Source organism: Bos indicus x Bos taurus, chromosome 11 (genome assembly GCF_003369695.1).
Source record: "Bos indicus x Bos taurus breed Angus x Brahman F1 hybrid chromosome 11, Bos_hybrid_MaternalHap_v2.0, whole genome shotgun sequence".
Classification (NCBI taxonomy): domain Eukaryota; kingdom Metazoa; phylum Chordata; class Mammalia; order Artiodactyla; family Bovidae; genus Bos; species Bos indicus x Bos taurus.
The window spans coordinates 9,180,943-9,206,641 of NC_040086.1; the positions used below are offsets into that span (position 1 = coordinate 9,180,943).

Below are 25,699 nucleotides of genomic sequence, written 5' to 3' on the forward strand. Positions count from 1 at the left end.
CTCTAAGCTCATGGGCTTCGGTAGTTGCAGCACATGGGCTCAGTAGTTGCATCCCACAGGCTCTGGAGTGTGGGCTTAGTAGCTGTGGAACAAAGGCTTTAGTCGCTTGCAGCATGTGGCATCTTTCCAGACCAAGGATCAAACCCATGTACCCTGCATTGGCAGACAGATTCCCATCCACTGTACCACCAGGGAAGTAATTATTATCCTTATTAAATATCCCTTTGGTCCATACTAAACAAGTTCTACAGAGTGTGAAAAAGATGGCCTAAAACATTAATGAAGATTAAGCATTGAATAGATACAACTGAATTCTTAGTATTGCACTGCTAATAAGAGAAATCAACACCCCAGGTTCTCATTATATATCTTGTTCATGATTCATTCATTCAGTAGACACTGAATACTTACTAAGCGTATGCACTGTGTTGCTAGGGCCGATGCAGAGGGTCAGGGTGGGGTGGTGGACTATGTTCCAGAGGAGCTCATAACCAGTGAGGTGATGACGCCAAGCAGGGCAGTGTTTGTTGTTTTTCCTCAGCTTTGTTCTTGTCAACTACAGGCCCCAAATAAAAATGTTAATGAAAACCTCACGATCTCTGAGGAAGGGGAAATTCTCATAATAAAACCTGAACATTTGCGGTTACTATATAATACAGATAATACTGTTGTAGCAGGAATGAACTTCAGTCTAGAAACTCAAATGTGGAACAAATGGAACTTTTTTTCTGTAACTGAACTTTATTTCTACTTTAAGCCCCACTTAGCTGCCAGTGACAATAATCTTATCACAGGAGGCCAGCGCTCTTCCTAAGGGCTGTGTCTGGTTAGGGAATGTGTAAGGTGCCAGGACAAGGAGAAGCAGGAGATGTCTGGTCCTCAAATCTCTGGTCCCGCACGAATTCAGAGGCGCTCTTTGTCCATTCTGGGGTTTGGTTTTCAGTCTTGTGGTTTAGGTGCTGACAAGCCTGGCTTGAAGCCTCCAATCATGGTGTCTGCCTGGCTTGCAAGTCAGATGCCTGTAGCTTCCTTGCTTCGATGTGGCAGAAGTCTCTTTCAGGTGGCCCTTCTGCCTGTACACATTCAAAACAGCACCTCAAAAATCGTTAGAAAGGCAAATTATCCCCCGCCCTACTTCTGCACCAGAAACTGATTAAAACACAGCAGACCACCTGTTTTCAGAGGCTCTTCTCTCTAAGGCTCTTCCTAGGATGGAGTGAGGGCAGGCATTACCAAAGACCCTGTCTCTCCTTCCCCTGGAGTGGGGAGGGCGCTGGAACTTTACCAATACTTCCTCCTCTCTGACTCTTGATTTTATTCTTCTGCCCTGGGGACACTCCTATCCTGAAACGTTTGTTTCAGAGGCACCAATAGTTATCTTAAAAGGATTTCGTTTTAACCAGGGAAGTACTTCTAGTTTTAAACTGGAAAATACGAGGAAAAAAATAAAAAGCACAAGTCTTACCTGCCATAAAACGTTTTTGCTGATGAAGAGCTTGAGACATAAGGTTAAGTCCTGAAAACCACGGGGGGGGGGGGGGAACAAGAACCGGTAGTCACATTTCCAGGTAGCTAGAGGTAACAGGCAATGGCACCCCACTCCAGTACTCTTGCCTGGAAAACTCCATGGGCGGAGGAGCCTGGTAGGCTGCAGTCTATGGGGTCGCTAAGAGTCGGACATGACTGAGTGACTTCACTTTCTCTTTTCACCTTCATGCATCGGAGAAGGAAATGGCAACCCACTCCAGTGTTCTTGCCTGGAGAATCCCAGGGACGGGGGAGCCTGGTGGGCTGCCGTCTATGGGGTCGCACAGAGTCGGACATGACTGAAGCGACTTAGCAGTAACAGCAGCAGAGGTAACAGGGGAGGGATTTGCCCTACTTTGGCTCCATCTTCACAACAGTGTGAGGGGCGTTATTCTCATTTCACAACTGGGGAAACTAAACCAACGTGCGTCTGTGTCCCCGGCACTTCTCGGTTGCTCTTTCATGTGGGAGTAGGTTCATTCAGAGTATTATTTCGGGAACAAATACTTGAGTGCCTACTATGTGCCAGGCGCTGGGTTCCAGGGAATTAAAGCCTTTGGCCTTACATCATATTGAAGGAAGATTAGGAAACAAACAATAAAAAAGTTCAAAAAATAAAACCAAGAAGTTTTCATGACACTACTCACCATATTTACACTAACTTCTACCGGCCTCCCTTGCCGTCTTCCCGCGAGGCTGCCCTTGGACTCCCATTGGTTTCTGTCTCTGACGTCATATGAGGCGCGACCAGGCGCGACCAATCGTGGCTCGTGAACTTCGCCTTTTCCTCTCTTCCTGCCAGACTGGAAACGCCAGTTTCCTCTGCAGGGAGCTCTTTCACTTCTTTATGCCTCTGGGGATATTCCCCGGTTAGAGCCCGCCCAGCACCCTAGCCTTCCCGGAGAGGCGGAGCGCGACGCGCGGCACATACAGAGTGACTACACACCCGAGGCCGCCGCGCCTGCCGTGACGTCACTTCCGGGACGCTTGCTCGCGGGAGACTTGTGGGTAGCTGGCCGGGGTCTCCTGGCGACGACGATGGCGGGGGATGTGGGCGGTCGCAGCTGCACGGATTCGGAGCTGCTGCTGCACCCGGAGCTGCTGTCCCAGGAGTTCCTTCTTCTCACCCTGGAGCAGGTGCGGCGCGCTGCTGCGGGCGGGCCTGCTTCGGGGAGGCGCTGGGACTTGATCTCGCCCCGAGTAGTCCTCGGCGGCACCCGACACACCCGCCGCCGCCGTGCCAGCCGCCGGATCGAGCCGTTCTCCGCCCCGCGCGGACCGGCCGGGTCTCCGCCCTTGCATGTCGAGAGAGAGACGTCCTCAGAGTTCTAGGGACTCCTGGGAGTTAGGAATACTCTTTTGGGATTCCGATGGCTCGGAAAGGGGAGTCCAGACGACCCCCGCGGCCTGGGTGTGATCAAGGGCCTGCCAAGAGGGGCTGGGGAAGGTCGTGGAAGAATGGGAACAAGGGGTGGCGGTCCCCGGCTGCCGGCCTGGAGGGCATCGGAGAAGTCGTCCGTTCTCCACACTCACTGAGTTCAAAGATGGGGAAACTGAGCCCCAGACAGGTGGAGTGACTTCTGTGTTCACACCGCCGTTAGACGGTGCCCCCGGAGAACTCAGGGCTCCTGGCTCTCAAAGCAGCGTTTGCTCTTTTTCAGCTGTTGTGGCCTCTGATAGCAGACGAAAGATAAGACCAAAAAAAAAAAAAAAAAGTGTTGAGTTTTGTCGTACTCTAGAGCACCGGGAACTGTGTTCAGTATTGTGCAGCAGCCTGGATGGGAGGGGGGTTTGGGGGAGAATGGATCTGTGTATATGTACGGCTGGGTCCCTTTGCTGTCCACCTGAAACTATCACAATATTGTTAATCGTCCAGTATAAAAAAGTTTTTTATTTTTAAGTGATGAGTTTTGTTTAAAGTGGAGAATTGCTGAAAACTTTGGGGGGTTTTAAGTGGCATGTTTTGTTATTTTCCTTTTGTTTTTCCCCTCAATACTCTTTCTCTGGTTTCTTCAAACCCGGCCCTCTCACCTCCCACCCCCCACCCCGCACCTCGGTAGAATTTTTTAGAGATATCAATTACCTTTTTTCCCTGTGGTTGTGAAACTTTTTAGGTCCCTCACAGTCACCCCAGCATGTGTGAAAACACAGACTGCTGGATTCAATGCACAAAGTTTCTGGTTCAGTAATTTTGAAGTGTGGCCTGAGGAGTGCCATTTTTAACAGGTTCTTGCAGCTGGTCCAGAGATCAGTTTGAGAATCGCTTTGAGGTCTGGGTGGTGAGCTCAGGTTTAATATAGTTTCCCAAGAAGGGAAACTTGGGGAAGAACATAGGGGGTGAGACCTCCAACCCGCCCATCTGCTTATGACAGTAGCTCTCTAGATACCTTTCTGACAGGATGGAGTAACTGTTATCATTGCTTGCTTGCTTTTGTCTGGTCTCCCCAGACAGTTCCCAGTTTGCAGTTGCATTCATAGGTTAAGATGCTGCTACTGGAAATGGCCTTTATGCCTCCTGTGTGGGTTGAGCAGCGTGGACTGCTGTCCTTCCACACTGAGAACACATGACCATTGTCTTTAGGATGAAGCTGGACAGAAAACTTGAAGAGCTTAGCCTTTCTATAGTACCACTTCTTGCAGCAGCATACAGGATGTTAGGCACGTGTCCAAACATGAAAGTGGCTTTATACTTGTTATCTCAGCACTCATGTCTTACCCTGTTTGATAGGTGCTTAAAATGAAGGCTGTTGTTTTGAAATTACTTTTGCTTCCTTTTGCACAGAAGAACATAACTGTTGAAAATGACATGAGAGTAAACAAAGACAGCCTGACCGACCTTTATGTTCAGCATGCAATACCACTGCCTCAGAGGGATTTGCCAAAGAGTAGATGGGGGAAAATGATGGAAAAGAAGAGAGAACAACACGAGATAAAAAAGGAGACAAAAAGGTACTTTTTCTGTGGTTCTGGTTATTGTTTTATATGCCTGAACAATCTTGCTTTTCTTTTTCCCCAGGTGAATTTAGGTAAAAAAATACTTGCTCAGCTACTGTTTATTGAGTATAGGCATTGTGCTGTAGTGTAAATAAAACTGACCGAACTCCTTGCTCAAATTTGAATTGGGAGAAACACAGTAAAAAAGTTAAGTCAAATGCAGGGCATGCTGCAGTGTGGTCAATGCGAAGGAGAACAGTGACATGGGAAGAGGGATGACAGCTGTGGGTGAAGTGCCCAGGGACAGCCTTGCTGAGAGGTGACATTTCAGTGGAGAGACCTGTGGAAAGTAGGGGTGAGCCAGGTTCTGGGCCGAACACGAGCGCCAGGCCAGGGCTGTGTCCGCACGATGGCCGGAGCAGCCTGGAGGCAGGCGGGGCCGGGCAGGGGAGGCGGCGCAGGGGCTGAGCGCGGGAGGACCTGGGCTGCCCTGAGGTGAGCAGCCACCGCAGGATTTCCAGCAGAGAGATGATACCGCCTGATGCACATGTTAAGAGGTTTACTCTTGGCTGCTATACTGAGACGTGGTTTAAGGTTGGGGGAGGGTGGCGGAACCAGGCCGGGCGTTGTTCTGTACTCCTGGCAGTGGACAGTGGCGATTCTGGGGGAGGTACTGGACTTGGTCAGAAACATTTGGGGTCTGGTTGTGTTTTGGAGGCAGAGCCAACAAGATTTATTAAAGTAGGAGGGAAAAATGGAGTCAGATAAGGCCATGAGGTCTGTGAATAAAACAGAAATAAAGAGATGGTTGTATCACTTCCATAAACCCCAGAAAATTTTAAATTCCAGAAAAATGTTCGTCAAACCACAAGCAGATAAATTTCCTTTTGTACATTTAATTAGTCAGCATAGTTAGTTAGGACGAAGTATCTTAAGATCTCTAAGTGGCCTAATTAATTATTTTCCTGTGTCTATTTCATTACATTGGGTGCTATTGATTAATCACTGAATATTTTTTTTAGAGCCTCACTGTCCTTGGCAGTGCAGACAGTGGGAGAAGATGGAATGAGAGGGCTGCAGAAGGAGCACCTTAGCTCTGAGTTAGTGGTTTTAATCTCTAGTGACGAAGAAAGATTCCTGACTGACGGGTGATTATTTCCCACTTCTGAGAATAGTGGAAGAACATCCCACCTGTGTCATCTGTGTATAGTCTTTTGGCGAACAGGTGTGTGTACAGTCTCAGTGTTGATCGGAACACAGTCAGCTCAGGATGAGCGTATTTCTTACAGGCTCCCGAGGCGGTGCTGATGCTGCTGGTCCCTGGTAGGACTCTCAGTAGCAGAGCGGAAGTGTTTTTCCTAATAACTGGTTGTTCAAGTTCTTTTAACATGTCTAACTGAAACTGCGCCCCCCACCCCATCCCGGCCAAGACGTTTGTTTCACTTGAGGTCTAATTAATACTGAACAAATGAATGCTTTTATTATTTATACTTACAATTAAGAGTGGAAATTAGGTTTTCAGAAACTGAATGTGAAGACTTGGCAGTTACGAACTTAAAATTATATAAATGTTACAGTTAGTTTAGAAAATGCCTGGACTTAAGGACTTTTAATGAGTGGGGTCAGATGTCCTGTCAATTCCTTGGTGTAAGCTGCCAGTATGGTGGTTTAGTGTAGTTTTGTAGTTTGTTAGCCTTTCTAAATAATCAGTGATACATGGGCAGGATAACTCTGTCAACAGAATGGTAATTTTTAAAAGTTAAAATTTTTTGTTGTTGTTCAGTCAATGAGTTATATCCAAGTCTCTGTCCATGGACTGTAGTACACCAGGCTTCCCTGTCCTTCACCATCTCCCTGAGTTTGCTCAAACTCATGTCCATTGAGTCAGTGATATCATCCAACCATCTCATCCTCTGTTGTCCCCTTCTCCTGTCCCTAATCTTTCCCAGCATCAGGGTCTTTTCCAGTGAGTCAGTTCTTTACATGAGGTGGCTAAAGTATTAAAGCTTCAGCTTTGGCATCAGTCCTTCCAATGAATATTCCGGGTTGATTTCCTTTAGGATTGACTGGTTTGATCTCCTTGCATCCAAGGGACTCTCACGAGTTCTCCAGCATCACAGTTCGAAAGCATCAGTTCTTCAGCACTCAGCCTTATTCATGGTCCAGTTCTCACACTGGTACATGACTACTGGAAAAACCATAGCTTTGACTTATAGGGACCTTTGTTGGCAAAGTGATGTCTCTGCTTTTTAATATGCTGCCTAGCTTTGTCATAGCTTTTCTTCCAAGGAGCAAGAGTCTTTCAATTTCATGGCTGCAGTTACCATCCATAGTGATTTTGGAGCCCAAGAAAATAGTCTATCACTGTTTCCATTGTTTCCCTATCTCTTTGCTACGAAGTGATGGGACTGGATGCCATGATCTTAGTTTTGTGAATGTTGAGCTTTAAGCCAGCTTTTTCACTCTCCTCTTTCACTTTCATCAAGAGGCTTTTTAGTTCCTCTTCACTTTCTGCCATAAGGGTAGTGTCATCTGCATATCTGAGGTTGTTGATGTTTCTCCCGGCAATCTTGACTCCAGCTTGTGAGTCATCCAGCCTGGCATTTCGCATGTTGTACTCTGCATACAAGTTAAATAAGCAGGGTGACAATATACAGCCTTGATGTACTCCTTTCCCAGTTTTGAACCAGTTGATTATTTCATATCCGATTCTAACTGTTGCTTCTTGTCTTTTATACAGGTTTCTTAGGAGACGGGTAAGGTGGTGTGGTATTCTGATCTTTTGAAGAGTTTTCCACAGTTTGTTGTGATCCACACATTCAAACACTTTAGCTTCGTCAGTGAAGCAGAAATAGATGTTTTTTGGAATTCCCTTGCTTTTACAATGATCCAGTGAATGTTGGCAGTTTGATCTCTGGCTCCTCTGCATTTTCTAAATCCATCTTGTACATCTGGAAGTTCTTAGTTCATGTATTGTTGAAACCTATCTTGAAGGATTTTGAGCACTACCTTGCTAGCATGTGAAATGAGTGCAATTGTGCGGTCGTTTGAACATTCTTTGCCTTTCTTTGGGATTGGAATGAAAACTGACCTTTTCCAGTCTTGTGGCCACTGCTGAGTTTTCCAAATTTGCTGGCATATTGAGTGCAGCACTTTCAAAGCACTATCTTTTAGGCTTTGACACAGCTCAACTGAAATTCCGTCACCTCCACTAGCTTTGTTCGTATAATGCTTCATAAGACCCACTTGAAGTTTTAGGGTTAGTTGATGGATTGATGCTCTAAAAATAACTATGTCTTCTGTATACATGAAAGATAACTAAATTTTTGTTGATAAATTTTGTAAAGTTCAAAGCAGCAGAAAGTTATTTCATTTAGGGTAAACATAGAAAACTTCATTTCCAGTAGTCCTACTTAGATTAGGCAAATCTTTTTTGATCATTTTAGCTTTGAATTCCAGGGAACTGGTTTGCCATTCAGAGAGTACTTTTCATGAATACATCTCTGTGATTTCAGGAGTAGCCCTGCAGATGGGTTGCGGAAAAGACCCCTCATTGTGTTTGACGGAAGTTCAACAAGTACAAGCATAAAAGTGAAGAAGACGGAGAACGGGGATAATGACCGGCTCAGGCCCCAGCCCCAGGCGAGCGCTACCAGTAATACCTTTAGAAAATCGTCAGATTCTTCCTCGAGTGTTTCACCCCTAGTTTTGTCTTCCAATTTGCCTACGAACAATAAAATGGAACACGGTAATAATGACACTAAGCAGAACCATGACTTAACACATAGGAAAAGTCCCTTGGGCCCTGTGAGGTCGCCGCCTTTGTCGCCTGTGGGAGCCACTCCCGTGAAGTTAAAGCGAGCTGCTCCCAAGGAGGAGGCCGAGGCCTCGGTGAGTGCTGCCTCGCGGTGCGTGCCAGCTGCATGCCTGGGGTCCGTTCTGCAGAGGTGTCTCGTTTCTACGTCTCATTCCCTGTGTGTGGCCCTGGGATCCATGATAAGCTAATGTCTTTTAAAGTGCACTCAGTTTATTTCTGCTTAAAACATGTAAAGGGAGTGCCTTTTGGGCACTTTTCCTAGATTGTGCTCTTAGAACTAAAGGAGAGAAGTAGTCCTGTGTTAGCAAGACTCAGAATGTTAACTCGGTTGGGCAGGGTTACACATTTATTAAACGGCATTGTAGATATTGACCTTGAATTGGTCTGTTTTGCACTTACCTTAAAATCACACCAGAGTCTTTAGGGTTTACCAGTTGCCTCTCCCTCCCCCCTCACATGCACCTGTCTTTAGGAGGATGGAGGTGGTTTGGGAGACGCTGCTCTGTTAGGCTCCACTAGACTTACTGTCTGAATGCTTGCATTTCAAATGGCAGATCTGTAGAGTTGCCAGAATATATTGAGTTTAATTATGAGATTTTACATACATATATATGTGCAGTTTTATAGCTTTCACTCCTTGTCTTAGTTCATTCAGGCCGATATTAACCACAGACGCCGCTGACTGGGTGGCTCCAACAGTAAACGTTCGTTTCCTGCAGCCCTGGAGACTGGGGCTCACAGTCAAGGCAGACTCAGCGTCTGGTCAGGGCCCACTTCCTGGTTCAGAGTCAGCCGCTCCCTCTGCGTCCTCTCCTGGCAGAAGGGGCAGGATGCTCTCTGGGGTCTGTTTTATGGGGGCAGGCACTCATCCCCTTCATGACCTAACTGCCTCCCAGAGGCCCCCCTCCAGCACCGCCACCTTGTGGGTCAGGATTCAGCACAGGGAGTTTGAGGGACAAAGGTATTCAGTCCACAGCATTCCTGTATATTCTTCAGCTTTGTTATCATCTTCATGTTCTATGTCAAAGAGATCAAGACTGACTAGTTGAGACCTAAATAGCAGACCCCGGAGAGAGAGCTGCAGTGACCTGACCAGCCCACAATTCTCGTTTCAGTTCATTGTTCAGACTTCTTTCAGCCGCCCCCTGTGGTAGGTACAGTAGGTCTTCCCATTTCACAGATGAGGAAGAAGCTGCCTCAATAATTTAAACAAACTAGGGCTCCAGTCTGTAGTTGAGTTCAGGTCTGCTTGACCCCAGCACACGTGCTTCTGATGACGCCACGCTGCTTCTGTCCTCAGTCACTGCTGGGGGCATGGGGGGAGAGGAGAGGTGGAACTGTGAGGGAGGCCCTTGAATATTATGGTCAGTGAGCACTGAGGATTTTTTTTTCCCCCAAGCTCTTGGAAAGCACTTTTCTACTCAGAAAACTTTCATTCTTTGAGAGATGTGACTTTTCTTTTAAATCTTGTACTCAGATCATAGACTGTGAGGTTGGGGTGCGATGGGCCCCGCAGGGAGGAAGCAGGTCTGGAATGGCTGTCGTTCTCATCTCTGAGTGTAACTGGGGGCGCTTCCAAAAAACCCCGCTGGGGTCAGGGTCACGTTCCAGCACTTCCTGAGGGTGTTGGTTGAGTTGGCTCTGGGGTGAGGTCCAAGCCTGGTCATGTCTGTGCCCCGGGCCAGTCTGTCCAGCAGACATCTGAGAACCGCAGCTGTGAACACAGGACTGGGGGCTGGCCTTCTTTCCTGCTGCCTCCAGTTCCTCCACCAGGCGGCAGCAGTGCGCCACCATTCCTGTGTCAGCGGTCAGTCTTGGTGTAAAATATGCCTTTGGGTTATCCTTCGACATTTGTGCAAGTGTGCACTGACTTCTGCTCCTGTGTTTTCAGATTAACCTGAAACCCCCAGAAGCCAAGAGGAAGATACAGCATGTGACATGGCCGTGAAGGAAAGTTTCCAAAAATGTAAATATAACTGTAACTGTAGTTTTTCAAGCAAGTTCACATATATTGACAGTATTTACAGAGATCTTGATTATTGTGGAATTTTCTTAAGAGGTTTAAATTAGGTTCAAAAAAAATAAAGTCCTTTTCTTTCCCTTTCTCCCTCCTTTCCTTCCTGTGGGGGGGTGGGGGTGGAAATCTTGCCTTTCATTCTCTGATTAGGAAGGAATTTCTTTTTAAACAAATGGTGTAGTAAAGTCATTTATATTGGCCCTAGTCACATAATTAGCTGCAAGTCTGGTATAAAATATTTGTTGAATTTTAAGAATTATGCTCAATTGTCTGTTTTGGTCTTTGGGTAAATTTGAGGGTTTTTTTAAACTCAAATACATTAGAAATTCATGATTTTTATTTCTTTTCCCAAGCAAAAGAATATAGCAGTTCATCACAGTGTTTTAGTGAGTACTGCCAGAGTCCTCTTCAGGGTTCCCCATGGAGAGCATGTTTGCAGTGCTGCCAGCTACCTGCTCAGAACATTCAGAGGACACTGCTGTCCTTGACGCCCATGTTGCCTCTTTGCATAGAAGCCAAAAGGGAGCCCAGTGCTGTTCCTGCTCCTTCTTCCCTTTAATTGTGAGTTGATTTTTGGAGAGTAAACTGCCCAGGCCTTGGATGCTCCTGCCACGTAGTCATGGCAGCTCTGACCTCCCTCTCAGTCAGGAATCACTCCTTCCTGGGAGCATAATCTTTTCCAAGTGAAGGTGGCTTTAAGCTCTTGAGGGGAGTGATCCTGTTGGAGGTGGTATCTGATGGCAGGAGACTCGGGGGATAGGAAGAGAGGGTAGAAGGCCAGAGCCTGAGGATCAGGAAGCCATGTGCAGTTGGCAGGAGAGAGGCCGCTGAGTCTGGGGGTTGCTCAGAGCAGCGCGGGGCAGTGGGGGTACTGCGGAGGCACCAGAGGTTTCATGGTGTGTGAAGTGGTGTCACTCCAGTCCACTAGCAGAAGTCATTGGGGAGACACGCTAGCCTCGTGCTCATGAGTTCCCAGGTCCGTGTTCTGCCGTGTGTTTCTGACCAAGGTCAAGGGCACTTCACATTCTTCCCTCCTATGAGTGACCCTCAGATTGGAGTTTTCCTTCCTAGAGCAGTTCATCCCTTTGTTGATTTGTTAAAACAAGCATTTTAGCTCTGAATCGCCTTACAAAACATTCATTCAGCCTTGAAGATAGGTACTATACCCAAACTTTAACCCTACAGTTTTCAGCCTTTCTGCCTTTATCTAGACTATAAATCCGTACACATAAGACAAAACTGACAGACACTAGTGCTGTGTCAGTTGTTAATGTTAAGGTAAATTGTTAAACATGCTTTGTTATCTGCAGGGCTGACATCTGGGTATGTTAAAGGACAACCATAATCCTACACATACTGTGTGTAAAGGGAGATTTTGCAAGTGCAGATTTTAGGGTAGAATGGCAGATTGTATTTTATGTTCTGCTGTCTCCTCTTCCATTTGCATCTCTCTCCTAGTTAAGAGAGAGTTAGCTGTTGACAGTTTTACGTCAGTGGAAACTTGTTTTTAGTTACTCAATAAAAATAATTTTTAATTTGTATATTTAACTTACAGAGTAGGTTGGTAATAACAGCTGAACTGTGTAACATTGTTGCTTCAAATTGAAGTTTATATTACGAACATTCAGCGTCAGTGCTCATATAGCAGCATATTATTGAGCCGTTTTGAGTTTGAAGAGTGGAGAAGCCTCAGCCAAGTACTGTGGGTCACGTTCGCCAAATCCGAGCACAGAGTGGACACGGCTCCGTGGGCGATGACAGCGGTCCCAGGTCACTTTATGGGCTTGTCTCCAGGCCTTGACCTGAGCGGCACTCAGGTGGACCGCCCCTTGCTCCTTGACAGGGGCCATCTGGTAGCTTGGATGAAGTGAGTGAAGGGTGGGTGGTCAAGTCAGGTGGCTCCCGATGTAGGCACATGTCTACTTCCTAGGCACGTGGGCTCCTATGCCTCTCCCTCTTTGCTCCCGGTTTTCCTTTTTCATACTCTCCTCTCCCACAGTTCTACTTTCTCTGCTCCTTCTCCTTCACCCTATAGATCCTGAACTCCAGGCTTACATTTATTTGCAAGTCAGATTGCTTGGCCCGCTGATCACTGAGGCCAGAGCTAGGTGAGCCCCGTCCTCCTTGCGGACCAGACGCTGGTGCAGGGGTCCGAGAGGGTCTGTCGCCCAGTGGCCGAGGAGGCGGGCAGTTCACCAGAATCTCTTTGGGCAGCGACCAGGCACTTTGCAAATACCACTATGAGGCCATCATATCTCTGCTAGTATTAAAATTCTTCAGAATTGTAATTCTTATTTGAAACAGCATTTTGGTTGACTTAAGTTTTGAGAGATGATTCTAAAACTGATCTAGAGACTCATTCAATAGCAACGACCTTCTAAAAACTTGGATTAAGTGAAACTGCCTGTAGGTGAAGTCATAGGTCTGTGAGACATCCTTCCTCTGGGGGTTGCTGTGGAGCTTGTCATCCTTAGAGCCTCCGGAATGGCCATGTTTTAAGGGTGCTCTTTTATTACATGCTGGTTTTGTAATTCGGTACAGAGAGTTTACAGAGAGTTTAACCTTGTAATATACATTTTTGTATGTCAACAGTCTTTTAAGTAGCCTTATCCTTATTTAAATAAAAGGAGTAAAATTACTGAGTAGGTCTGTCATTCATAACAAAAATAAAATGTAAAAACATGTAGTGATTTGATTTTTTTTTGCTGTATAGAAACTTGTTTATTCCTTATAGTACAACCTTCTGTACCTGGATCGACTTCTCAGTAGTCTAGCCATCCTGGGCCTGCGTGAGGGCTGAGTGGGGGTCCTTGGGCTACCCACTGGTGGCCCTGTTCTTCCAGGGACGGAGCCACCAGCCCCCATGGTCCTCGGTCAGCTGTCCTGGCAAACGTGGACTCAGCAGAGGCTCAGCTGAGCAGGATTTGTTTCTGGAGTAATCTTGAAAAAGTTATCTCTTATTTTTTTACTGATGTTTTACTGTTGGAAATTGAAGCTCTAAATTAACTAAGGAATTTGGAAAAGCCTCAGGTGACTTTCTACCTTGAACTTAAACGTAGATCTTTTCTTTTGTTTGGACAGAAGAGACCAAAAAAATCTCATTTCCATGCAGATCAGTTTTCCCACAGTGCCTTTTGCTGACTGATGTACTCTGTGCTGTCTGTACTGAGCTCGGTCGTCTTCCTTGTTGTGGCAGAAAAGATAAAGACGTGAGTTAGGTAAGTTCCTGCTCAGGATGGTAGATAATCGCAATGATAGGAGGAAACTCAGACTCTGCAGTTGAACAGTGAGGGATGGGGGTGGTGAGGAGCGTTAGGGAAGGTCCTCCAGGAAGAGATGGTGCTTTAAGGGCAGGCAGCTTGGAAAGCTTTCAGGAGAAGAGTCCTGTTTGTCGTGGGGTTCAAAGGACTGTGTGGTCGTTGCTGCTCTGCCCATAAAAGGCAGAGTCTGCGTCCCACTACTGGGTGTGGAACCGGTCAAGTGCTCACGCTTGGACCCATGCTACAGCTGTGGGAAAAGCCCACCGGAGAACTGTGTCCCAGCCAGCAGTCAGCATGCCCCAAGACCCCTGACTGTGGGTCACCCTTCTCCACTGCCAGATGAGACCAGCGCTGGCAGCTGACTCGGAATCACGAGGAGCAGGAAGTGTTGGGGTTCTTTGCTCCCAGCCCTGGATAACTCAGACACCAGCTAGGTGCAGAATGAGGGTCTCATGGCAGAAAGGCCGCTGTGGTTCAGATCAGTGAGAACAGGGAGCCTATTATGAAATTACCCAGAAACCAGGGGTGGGGGCGGGGGGCAGGGGCCAGATAACCTAGGATTTACACAGCCGTGTAGGAATTAGGATTTGATTCTAAGGGTTACTGGAAACTGTTAACTGTGTCCAGCCTTAACTAAGCGTTCAGTTTAATCAAAGAACAGATATAAGACTAGTTCAGTAAGTACACAATAGCTCTATACATTTTTTCTAGTAAAAATTATTGATCTTTTTTAAGCATATTTGAACTTATATATATATATAGACTAATAATTAAAGCTTTTGTTGTTGCTGTTTGGTTGCTAAGTTCTGTCCAACTCTTTGCAACCCTGTAGCCTGCCAGGCCCATGCATGGGATTTCCTAGGCAATAATACGGGAGTGGGTTACCATTTCTTCCCCCGGGGGACCTTCCCGACCCAGGCATTGAACAGGCATTGAACCTGCGTGGCATGCGGAATCTCAATTCCCTGAGCAGGGATTGAACCCATGGCCCCTGGAAGGGGGACATGGAAGCGCAGAGTCTTAAGCAGTGGACTGTCAGGGAAGTCCCGTAAAGTGTTGTTGATACTCAGAACCTGCATGTTTCATCACCAGATCACACACTGCGCCTGGCAAAAGATTTTGCCCTGGATACCTTTATTGTAAGCCATGTCATCTTGCTTGCAGCCCCACACGGCAGGAAGTTACACCGGAAGTACCAGCTCCTTATTACCTTACCATAGTTAAGAAACGGTCAAGTTTGTGACAAACTGATTGCACTTAAATACGCGTGAAAGAAACGTTTATAAAGATATCACTCAAAATGATTTTTACACTCGGATTGGTCTCGCTTGATTACAGAGTCAAAACCCTTTCCCGCCTAAGGTTCCCATGAGTTTTCTCCTTCCCATGCACAGAGTGTGGATTAAAGGACTTAAACAGGTGAGTATCGCTGAGAAGCGCAGAGGAAAGTCCCGCAGTGGCCAGGGGACCGGGTTGCAGCATTGCCCGGTGGCAGGCGGAGGAAGCAAACAGCGTCTGCGTGCAGCTCGAGCAGGGACCTGGGTAGGTGGGGGAGTCAGAGTAGTGGGGAGTCGCTCAGATGTCCTTCCCGCAGTCGGGGCACAGGATGTCATCCCTCTCCGTGAGGAAGCCTCGCCCCACCAGCGACAGCGAGCACTTCTTGCAGTTGAAGCAGTCGTTATGCCACTGCCGCTCCTCGAAGGAGATGTACTTGGTGCCGCCCAGTCCTGCGGAGGCAGGAAGAAGACACGGATGAAGATGGAGAGGGAGCCGGGCAGCCTGGCTCCTGTAGTATAGACAGTGTGAACCTCTTACAACTTCGAGGGGCTGGGCTCCACGTTTAAATTAGATTCCACACTCAGGTTGGGGAGCTCCTGAGCCTCAGAAAAATAAGACGGGCCAGCACTACATGGTCATCACTCATCATGAGACTCCTGCTGTGTGTGTGTATTCCTCCTACTGTGCGTCTGGGAACTGATTTCTGTTACTCCTTCACTGCGCACCTCAGGTCTGGTGCTCGGAAGTTTCTCGATGTAAAGAATGAGGGAGAAGAGAGGTGGAACGTGGCCTCACGGAGGAGACGCTGCGTGGGCCGGGGTGGAGGGGTGGACTCTCCTGCACAGGGTGGTGGAGCTGAGAGCGGGTTAGGAGGATGTGTGCAGAGAAAACCATCCTTTACTGAAACAATAGGACCTTGTTTCAGTCTAAACACAGGCCCGGTTGCAAGCTAACACAGGACACCCGCGGGGAGGGGCGGGGGTGATGCAGGCCCGGAGGGAACACTCACCGCTGATGGGGTTGGCGCAGCCGGCACACTTCTTGGCGTACAGGTCGCAGAAGCAGCCCAGGCAGTAGGCGAACTCGTCGCGGGACGTGAAGCGCTGGCCCGACAGCGGCTTCTTGCAGGCGGTGCACACGAAGCACTCGCGGTGCCAGGGCTGCTCCCGGTACGTGACGCCCCCGGTGGTGATGGGCTGCAGGTAGAGGGACCTCAGCTCCCGCCGCGTCCACTCCTCTGGAGGATGCACGGTCCTCGCCCCAGACACGCTCTCCAGACAGAAGGGCACCCCTGCCAGCCCCATCCCAATGCCCTCCACCACAGACCCGGGTCCCCATCTGTGACCTGGGTACCAGGGTATCTGCCCGGGAAAGCGCCGCCTACTGGCTGGCAGGAGGGCAAAGCCAGAGACTGTAGCTTCGGCTAGGATGCAATGTCACCTGCTGTCCTCGGCAGCCCTGCCCGCGCGCAGGTCCCTTTGAGCATCTTTCTACCTCCAGGGGCACCTCCTTCAACAGTCTATTCAGCTACTCGGGCGTTAGAAGGAAGAGCCTTAGCAGACACCTGGGGTCAGTCAGCACCACGGTGGAACCGGCTTCTTGTAAGGCGTGGGGAATGAGCCCAGGGCCTGCCTCCCTACCGTGTCTAGTGGTGTTGGGACACAGCCCTGGACAGTATGATGAGTGGTCTGCTTCCACCCCCATCCCCACCCTGAGACCTTTCCAGTTTCCTTGTTTCCTCCCTGGCCCAGTCCAGGGCTGGTTTCTCATTTATTCAAGGAGAGCGGTGAGCAGAGGGACCTTGGGGATGGGAGGATGCTGTTTAGGAAAGGATGCCAGACAGACAGGCCGGGTGAGTAAGAGGTACCTTCTTGCACTGCACGCACTGCAGAGCATACTGCCTCTCATAGCAGGGCACGCAGAAGTTCTCGCTGTCCTTCGGGATGAAGCTCTTGGTTCCGATGGGCTGCTGGCATCGGTGGCAGATGAAGCAGGTCTCGTGCCAGCTGCTGCCCTTATACTCCATCTTGCGGGTGCCTGTCGGGGGTCAAGGAGACAGCAGCTGAGTCGTTACTGACCACCCGGGAGGCCCAGTGACTGATGCTGAGAACCTGCCGCCCTCCAGTCCTGGGACCCGCATAGAGTCACTCCAGCTCGGAAGGCTCACCTCTCAACCAGCATCTTTCCTATTTAGTCGATTCACAGCCACACACCTGGCTCCTGGAACAGAATCTGTACATAGTTGATACTTACGTGTTGAACAGGACGATTATGAACATTAAGTGGAAAAAATACTTGTCTCTCAGCTTGTGAAATATTGACAGACACCTGGCACAGCTCAGATTCATCCTTAGGGAACATGAATCTGGAGCACGGGGACCAGAGGATGAACACCCATCTGGTTCCCAGCGGGATGGAAACTGATGCAGCCGGCCATGTAGACTGAGCTGTGATGAATCTTAGTGGTTAAAACCCACCTGCCTCACTTGTACTTCCATTGAACAATTTTCTGATCTTATCTCGATATTCCATTTCCTTCCGGAAAAAGTGCTATCAGCTGAGAGGTTTACATTATTTCTCAAGCAGACCAGAAATCAAGAAAACGCTGTTGGTTCACCCCTCCCCACTCCCCCATCAGGCTTGATTCACAGCAGGGAGGGCTGTATTTGTTTGGACTTCTTCCCTATATTTGCCAAAAAAAAGAGCATGTGTCTGTTTATAGAAAGAGATGGTTTAAGTAAGAGAAATGTGTACGCGAGCTCCCTTTGTAAAGTACTACAGAAGAATTTGCAGGCTCCCCAGGTGGCGCTAGTGGTAAAGAACTGCTTCCCAATGCAGGAGACACTGGGGTTTGATCCTTGGGTGGGGAAGATCCCCTAGAGGAGGAAATGGCAACCCACTGGAGTATTCTTGCCTGGAGAATCCCCAGGGACAGAGGAGCCTGGTGGGCTACAGTCCATGGGGTCACAAAGAGTTGGACGTGACTGAAGCAACTTAGCAAGCACTTAGCATGCTCGCAAGGAAGGACTTAGGGAGAAGGAGCTTCTTGGGTGAGGAAACAGAAGGGTTCCTGGTCCTTGGGCAGCTCAGGGGCAGACCGGACTCCCCAGGTCATCACCAAGGTCTTCCCAGACACAGCCGCAACCCACCCGCTGGCTCATCCTCGACCATGGGCGCTGTTGTGTGGTTCTTTCCTCTCTGGCCACCCCCTGGGCGCACCTGAAGGACGGAGCTTACAGATAGAAGACGTGAGTCAGACTGAACTCAGATCAGGGAGCAAGGAGGGAGGCGGCTCTGGAGCTGGAGGCGGGGTGTGGGGGGCTTCATGTTGGGACACAGGCATTGGGTAACTAGTTTTTAGCACTGAGGCTGAAATGACGCGGCCAAATTGTAGCTGGTTGGAAAGACCTGAGCATCGCTCCAGAATCATGGCCTGCTTGTTTTAGCAGGTGTCATTTTTTTCAGGTTCACCTTCTCAGCTTCCTGGCCTTTTAGACCCCAGGCACCACCTCCCAGAGAGAGTACAAAACACTCAGAGTGTGTGTGCAGGGGGTAGGGAGCAAATGGTGATCTTCACAACTATGTGATTAAATTGTGAGGCAATGAATCCTGAAAATGGCAAAAATTACATCAAGCAATTAAATTTCAGGTAAAAATGATGGAAGGACTTTGCTGTAAATTCTAGAACCAAAATCTCCTTTGGTCTCTGGGATTTTAATTTCCCATGTACACCTCTGACACTAGTTCTTTTAACCTCTGACCTTCCCTCTGGTCACTCAGCCCAGACACCAAAGAATCTGTCCATAAATACCCGACAATCCTGAGTCTCACTAAAGCCTCCCAACCAGACCACACATGCCTTCTGCATGTTCAGAATGAGCCTTCTGTCCACCCCGGAGCTCAGGGAGATGTCCAGTCCTAGGTCCCAGGTCCCACCCAGGTTGGGTACCCACAGACCTGGTGCAGACCTTGTGGTCCTTATGCAGAGTCGCCAGCAGGGGGCGGCAAAGCTCCTCCTTCTAAGGACGTGCAGATGAGGAGGAGCCAGGGGACAGAGTCCACCTGGAGGAAGGGGTGTCTTTCTGATTCAAAGGAGCAAGTGAGGAATCTGAAAACCAGCGAAGGCCTGGCAACAGCGTGAGGCTGCCTGGAAGCTGTGGTGCGCCTTGGAGCCAGGGCTTAGCATCCCTGCGTGGGCTCGGGAGCCTCATACCTCGAACTGGTGACTCACAGCTGTGGGTGCTGAGTGGGGACACCTGCAGAAGCTGTGCTGCCAGTCTGCATTGCACTCATCTTGATTTGGTTGTAGCACTTTTGAAAACCAAACCAAGGAAGGAAGCTAGCGCTCTGATCTAGTTTTGTGGGTTTTTTTCCTGTTTGGTTTTTTTAAGTATCTAGTACTTGTTTTATTTTTGCAGGCCTTTTTGGGCACACCACCTCTGATGCCCGGTCCATTTCCTCTGCCAGATGTGCCCTCTTCTGACTTCTCCATCCACTGACATCAGGTCGACCTTGAGACTGCTCAAAGGTCACACCCCCAAGGGCCCCTTTCCTGGCTGCCCTGCTCTGACTTACTGCCTTCATCAAAGTAGACACCAGCCAGGCTTCTCCTAAAAACCCCAACAGCAGAGATGGTGAGATGCATGTCCCTGGGGAGAAAGCGGGGCGGGGGGAGGGGGAGCAGCCCTCAGAGACCAGCCTGCCAGAATCAAGAATCATCTTGGTGGCCTCAGGAATTTTAGGAAAAATTCACCTCTTACTCTAAGGTATATTTGTCTTTGTCAAAACGGCAGTGAACATTTTTCTTCCCAATCTGGACTGCTGCCCTGGAAAGCTGTGTCCTTCACCATACGCATGGCCCTGGCTCGGGTCCCGGCGGCTGGGCATCCCCTGGGTCAGTCTCCTTGCAGAGTCAGGAGTCTGACTCTAAATGATCCCTGTAGCCTAGGTTCTCTGCGTGTGTCGGCGCAACCCCAGCTGCTGTGTGACTAGCATGACTCTGCAGGGCACCTAGGTTTCTACAAGCTGACATTCATTCTACTGAAGCTGAAAATTTAAAACCCTCCATCGAACTTCATCCTGCACATCTTATCAGCGTGTTCACGGATACAGCACATTTTAAAAATCACTCTTAAGGGGCATGACTTTATGTTTGGTTCCATTCACCAATGTAGTGAAGTCCTTTAAAAGGACACTTAGAATTTAATGATCCCAATGCTGGAAAAGATTGCAGGCAAGTGGAAAAGGGGGCGACAGAGGATGAGATGGTTGGATGGCATCATCGAGTTAATGGATATGAGTCTGGGCAAACTCCGGGAGATGGTGAAGGACAGAGAAGCCTGGCGTGCTACAGTCCATGGGATTGCAAAGAGTCAGACAGGACTCAGCGAATGAACAACAAAATTTAATGTATTTGATATCCCTTCTAAGTTCAATGCCAAGGAGGACCTTGGCAAACTGGACTTCAGGTTTTTAAGTAATTGTTGATGAAGTGAGCTAAATATATAAATATAGTGGACAGATAATGATGGACAAACATGGACCATTATTCACAGCCTCAAAAACTAAGGTATCTTAAATGTCAAAAACATTTACAGATTAAGAAAATCCCCGTATAAAACCACAAACCTAAATCACTCAATTGCACACTTTTAGTTAGAATCAAAAAATTAATTTACTCTTGAGACCAATTTTCTTTCTAAACTTCACTCATGCTTTATCAGATTATTTAACACAATATTATTGCTCTGGGTTGGATTCTCCTGATAAGTGTGCCCTTAATTCTAAAGCTTCTCAGGACTAAAGGAAGCGCATCCTCCAAGAAGCCATCTTGAGGACAAACACTTTCTTGAGCAATTTGAGTGCTCCCTAGGCAGCAGCATCCTGCTTCCCAAGAGCTGGAGACCCTAGACCTGTGCCCTGCTCCCACCACCCTGAGCCTGGTTTGGGGGGCACACCCCAGAAGACAGTCAAAGGACAGAGGCCTCTCTTGATTTTATGTGGCTCTCTGGCAGAGAAGCCAGATTAACGAGGTCTCAGGTGGGATCGGCTGAAATTCCAGTTTACCTGGGAGTCCTGTATTTATTCGCTAAGTCTGGCAAGGTTACTGTCCAGTCGCCCCTTACTGGTCATACAGAGGATGTCACTGACACTCCGTGGCCGATGAACTATCCAGGGTCCAGATCTTAGGTTCTTCTTGCCCTTGCTTTGTGTGTCTAACAAGATTCATTTTTTGAATACTGTGTTAAAATATTTCGTATAGCATTTTTGTCCATTCTGTTCTTTAAAAGAAGATTCCTCTCTCCCATAAAGCAAAGATCCCCCCCACCCCACCAAAAGCAAGGGACACAGTCCCATCCCCCCATCAAAAGACAGGTCATTCATCTCTGACCACTAGACCCAGCTGCGGTCAAGTCTGCCAGAATGTCACCCGCATGGGGCACAGCACCCAGCTCCAGGTCCAGCATGAGTGTGCAGGGGTGGAGGGGGGCGTGGGGAGGGATTGGGGGGTTAGGGCTTGGGGACTTAGGCGGGATCATGGCGCCCACCTGGCATGATGCTCTTCTTGCACTCCTGGCATCGTGACGAGTACTCCTGCGAGTAGCAGTCAGTGCAGAGCAGCTGGTCCTCCTTGGCAGCAAACGGCTTGTCCACGAGGGAGCCCCGGCACCGCGAGCAATGGAAACAGGCCTCGTGCCAATGCCGGTCCTTATAAGACAAGTCCTGCAGACCCAGAGCAGAGAGACAGAGACGTGAGAGGGACTGGGGGGCAGGGAAATGGAGCTCGAGGGGCTGGAATGGGTCAGGTGGGGTACGGAGCCACTGTTTAGAAGCTTCTGAAAAACAGATGGCTTTCCCTGAGAACTCTCTGTAAGAAAGAGAAACTGCACATGAAACTCATCAGTGCTTCAGCTGGACACACAGACCTTGGGGGTCCACTGGCCACAAGCACGTGGGGCAGAGCCAACCATGCCCGAGGGGTTGTTGTGATTCCCAGGGGAGGGAGGCTGGGCTGCGGGAACCTCAGAGACAGAGCCTGGGGTGGGGTCCCTGGGTCAACCTGGAGAAGGCGGGTAGAACACTTCCAGGAAGTGCCACCAGCTGAACATCAAAGACCAGAGGATGCGTGAACTGGGCAGAGAAGGCACAGACCAGGAGGGCCAGACCGAGGGGCGCCGGCTGGGAGAGTTCCCACTGGGCTGGACCAGGAAGCCAGATGAATGTACCCAGGTGAGTGCAGTTCCGCTCTGTCTTTGTTGAGAATTTGAATAAAGACGACAAACCATCTAAAGTCCTGTCCACTGAGGACAGTAATCAGCCTAATTAAAGATGAGTTGGGGTTTGGATCATGTGGTCACTGTTGTAATGCTGATTATGGAATAAATGAATTTAACAACTTTTTCTTTTTGGTATGGAGAACAGTATGGCAGGCAGTTCCTCAAAAAATTAAACAGAGAATTACCCCATGACCCAGCAATTCTACTTCTGGGTACATGTCCCAAAGAATTGAAAGCGGGAATCTGTAGACCCAGATTCTGTAGAGCCCTCAAGAAGCCAAAAGGTGGAAGCCATCGAAGTGTCCATCACGGAGTGGACAGATAGTGATGGACAAACACGGACTCTTATTCACAGCGTCAAAAATGAAAGAAATTCTGACACACACTGCATGAGTGTGTGCTAAGCTGACTGCACCACCATGGACTGCAGACCACCAGGCTCCTCTGTCCATGGGATTTCCCAGGCAAGAATACTGGAGTGCCATCCCCTTTTCCAGGGGATCTTCCTGACCCCAGGGATCAAACCTGGGTCTCCTGTATTGCAGGCAGATTCTCTATCAACTGAGCCACTAAGAAAGCCCCCTTGACACTAGAAAGTTCCCTCTAAATCTGATACTACACCCTGTCCTGACTAGATCCTCCAGAGGGAGGTCCAGCTCCTGGCCTCCACCCTCCTGAGGCTGTTGGTCATTTGGTAGCTCGCTGTCCCGAATCCCACGTCCTGCATTCAAGGGAGGGACTGATCACACCCTGGCTATGGCATGGCCCTCCAGGCTGGTGACAGCAGCTGCCTGGAACCCTCACCCGCCCCCATCCCACACCCACTCCAGGGGGCTGGTCACCATCCTGCCGAGATTCCTGCCGAGCTGAGTCACTGGCCATCCCTTCCCTGGGGCATCCTCACCCCTCTGCACAGCTGCTCCCTCTGTCTGCCCTCTCTTGCACACACGCACACGCACACACACACATTTCTGCATTAACACACAACAGCCCTGAACTGTTCATTCAAAGACATTTGATAATTCTTCAACCTTCTGACAAAAATGTTTTTCTTGAAGATAAATACCAATCTACGCCCACGCTCTCAGGAGCCATGGTGAGTCACAACTCTCTCTGAACAAGCTGGCATCACCATCAGTGGGGCGGGGAGGGGGGTGGGCTGAGGTGGGACGACAGCTCACCCACCCCTGTTCCAGTTGCAGTCAGCGGCGCCCGCCCCAGGCCGAGGAAACCTGGCTTGCAGGCAGGTGGGGAACCTCGAGCCACAGCCCCGCACACCGCCATGCCACTAGTGCCTTTGGGGACCCTGGGAGCACGTGTCTAAAACGCCTGATGTATTTCACCCCAGCGATTAAACTTGCAGGCTCCAGACTCAAGTCCTGGCTCTGCCGCACACCTGCTGCATGGTGGCGGGGGAGGGGGTGGTGGGGGGTGGGTGGGGTCAGTAACCTGACCCCTTCCAGCCTCAGATGCCACCCAGGAAGCAGAGATGATGGTGAAGAATTGACCACAGTCCTGGCACACTGTAACTGCTCGGCTAACATTGGTCTTTGATCCCAGCTCATGGTGACAGCAGGTGCCCCAAAGCGTCACTTGCTGGGGTCACCTTTACTCATGAGACGAAGACAGATTCCATGCCCTCCTCTAAGAGCTCCAGGCTCCTGGGCTCAGTCACTCTACCCTGTACAGCACTTTCAGCCTCCGCGGCCCTTCTAACTCTAAAATTCCCTTAATCCCCTCTTGTTTTGAACCACACAATGATGCCATGGAATAACGTTTTATTCCTATTTTATAGGTGAGCAAGTTTAACTGAATGATGCTAAGATACCCTGAACCCGGTCCCCTGCATCCCTCTTCCTGGTCTGCATCTGGCAGGGCACAGACCTTTACCTGGCCTGGCAGCATCTTTACAAGCAGGCCCCAGCATGCTCACCCAGACTCACCTTCTGCCACAGCCTCCTCTCTGCCATGCTCCCCTCTCCCCTGACCATACCCTGGCTTGCACTGTCCTGGCCTCCGAAGGCCCTCACCCTCATCTGCCTTGGCTAGGAGGCCCGGCTAGGACACCAGTTGCTCGGTGATGCCCGTGTGGCCACGAGTGATGCTGGCCCTGTGGGCCTGGGTACCACCCCCACGGGCACGCCTGGAAGAGCCACATCCCGCAGCTTGCTCAGGGGCGCTTGTGGGAAGCCCCATCTGAGGCTGTGCTATCAGCTTCCCTGGGAATCCTCCTTCTCTCGTGCTGTCCTTACACATCAGTCTGAGTCAAGTTGATACTTCATGTCCCCACCTCCTCTGGGACTCCCTTCTGTGGAAAAGTCCACAATGCATGGGTGCCAAGGTGGGGAAAAACTTTGCTGGCTTGGGGCTCGTGGGCTGGACTGGAAGTCGGCACAGAAAGGCCGAGGCATCTGGTCTGCTTAGGTGATCCGACTTGGTGCCTGAATCAGGCTGACGCCTGCTCTAAACGTGTGTCTGTAAACTGGGCTCTGAGTGACTCTTCTCACCGCTGGCATTCACTGCTCCAAATGGAGTTTCAGTCTTGTAGTACTGAGCTAGTCTTGTCTCGCTGAATTCTGTTGTGTCTCGAGCCTACCGGGTGGTCCCCAGAGACACCACTGAGATGCCAGAGGTTCAAGGCTAAGAGGTAGGGGCTCGCTGACTAACTTTCAAGAACTTTGAAACATCCTAGAAAATGCCCCTGTTTTAAAGGTTCTCTAGAGAGAGAGTGCATGAAGGGGTGAAAAAGAAAGGAAGAAAAAAAAATCTTCAGCACATCCTAGAAAAACTAGCAAGGTAATCTTATGCACACAGAATGTCATAAATTGCTGTAAAATGTTTGATAAACAATGTGAGATTAGGCGCAAACACTTCCTTTCAGATTTTCCATTTTTCCATTTCAGAGACACTCCTAACGTGGGAAGGGCTTGTGGCTTTGCTCTGCCCTTGTTGAGGCCTCGGCTGAGCCGTGGGTGGAGTCAGTGGCCTGGAGGGACCTTGCACTCCCCAGTTAATGGGGGCAGCCCAGGGCGGCGGGGTCCCTCGCCATCTTCCAGCCCCTGTCTGTCTCTCCTGGGCTGGGGGAAGATCAGCTGCTGATTCCCGAGCCACCCAGTCCTCAGGCCCACAGGATCCCACTGTGTTGGGGGGTGGGCCACGCCACTCGGCTCAGCACTTTGCAAAGATGTTCCGTGCTTTGTGCCAGTCAGGCCACTATGTCCCCATCCGTATGGTCTCTCAAATCCTTGAAGAAAGACTCTGGCAGAAACCCTGCCACTTACCCTGTTGCCAGGCTCAAGGTTCGCTCCCTGAAAGGCAGGCACGTTTCTCCTGCCATCACTTTCTCCACAAAGCCAACTTCGTAATTATTTCCAAAAGCCAAGAAAACGGTTCCAAACATTCAAAACCCCACATGCCGAGGTCTAACTGCAAGTTCACTTCTTTGTTTCCTTCCCAAATGCACAGAATCACACGCTGAGACTCCACAGTGGACGGTTATCCGGGTTGAAAAGTTCAGCGTGATTGACTAAACAGCAGTCTTCTCTCTGCAGCAGTCTTGTTGATTTTGGCCACTCTGGGGGGATTCTTG

At 49.3% G+C, this 25,699-nt stretch overlaps 2 protein-coding genes and 1 long non-coding RNA gene across 5 annotated transcripts in view; 1 reads left to right on the top strand and 2 right to left on the bottom strand.

Annotated features, from left to right (window-relative positions):
- Positions 1–704: 704 nt before the first annotated feature.
- LOC113900999 lies at positions 705–2,471 on the bottom strand. Its single transcript, XR_003513285.1, has 3 exons — positions 2,175–2,471; positions 1,466–1,516; positions 705–1,073 (listed from the first exon to the last, which is right to left on the bottom strand). It is a non-coding gene; the product is annotated as an uncharacterized LOC113900999 (long non-coding RNA).
- C11H2orf49 (chromosome 11 C2orf49 homolog) lies at positions 2,349–12,981 on the top strand. The gene is made up of 4 exons (XM_027554790.1): positions 2,349–2,664; positions 4,310–4,476; positions 7,977–8,352; positions 10,170–12,981. Exons 1-4 carry the CDS (start codon positions 2,566–2,568, stop codon positions 10,224–10,226), a joined length of 699 nt encoding a protein of 232 aa, XP_027410591.1. The 5' UTR covers positions 2,349–2,565; the 3' UTR covers positions 10,227–12,981.
- Positions 12,982–14,817: 1,836 nt separating this feature from the next.
- Positions 14,818–25,699, bottom strand: part of FHL2 (four and a half LIM domains 2) — a 47,435-nt gene continuing 36,553 nt past the window's right edge. For all 3 annotated transcript variants that reach the window (XM_027554787.1, XM_027554788.1, XM_027554786.1), the window contains exons 3-6: positions 21,382–21,556; positions 16,701–16,870; positions 15,843–16,029; positions 14,818–15,282 (exon numbers count right to left, since the gene is read on the bottom strand). In XM_027554787.1, coding sequence (XP_027410588.1) covers positions 15,131–15,282; positions 15,843–16,029; positions 16,701–16,870; positions 21,382–21,556 — 684 coding nt within the window. In that variant the 3' untranslated portion in view covers positions 14,818–15,130. The remainder of the gene's footprint in view (positions 15,283–15,842; positions 16,030–16,700; positions 16,871–21,381; positions 21,557–25,699) is intronic.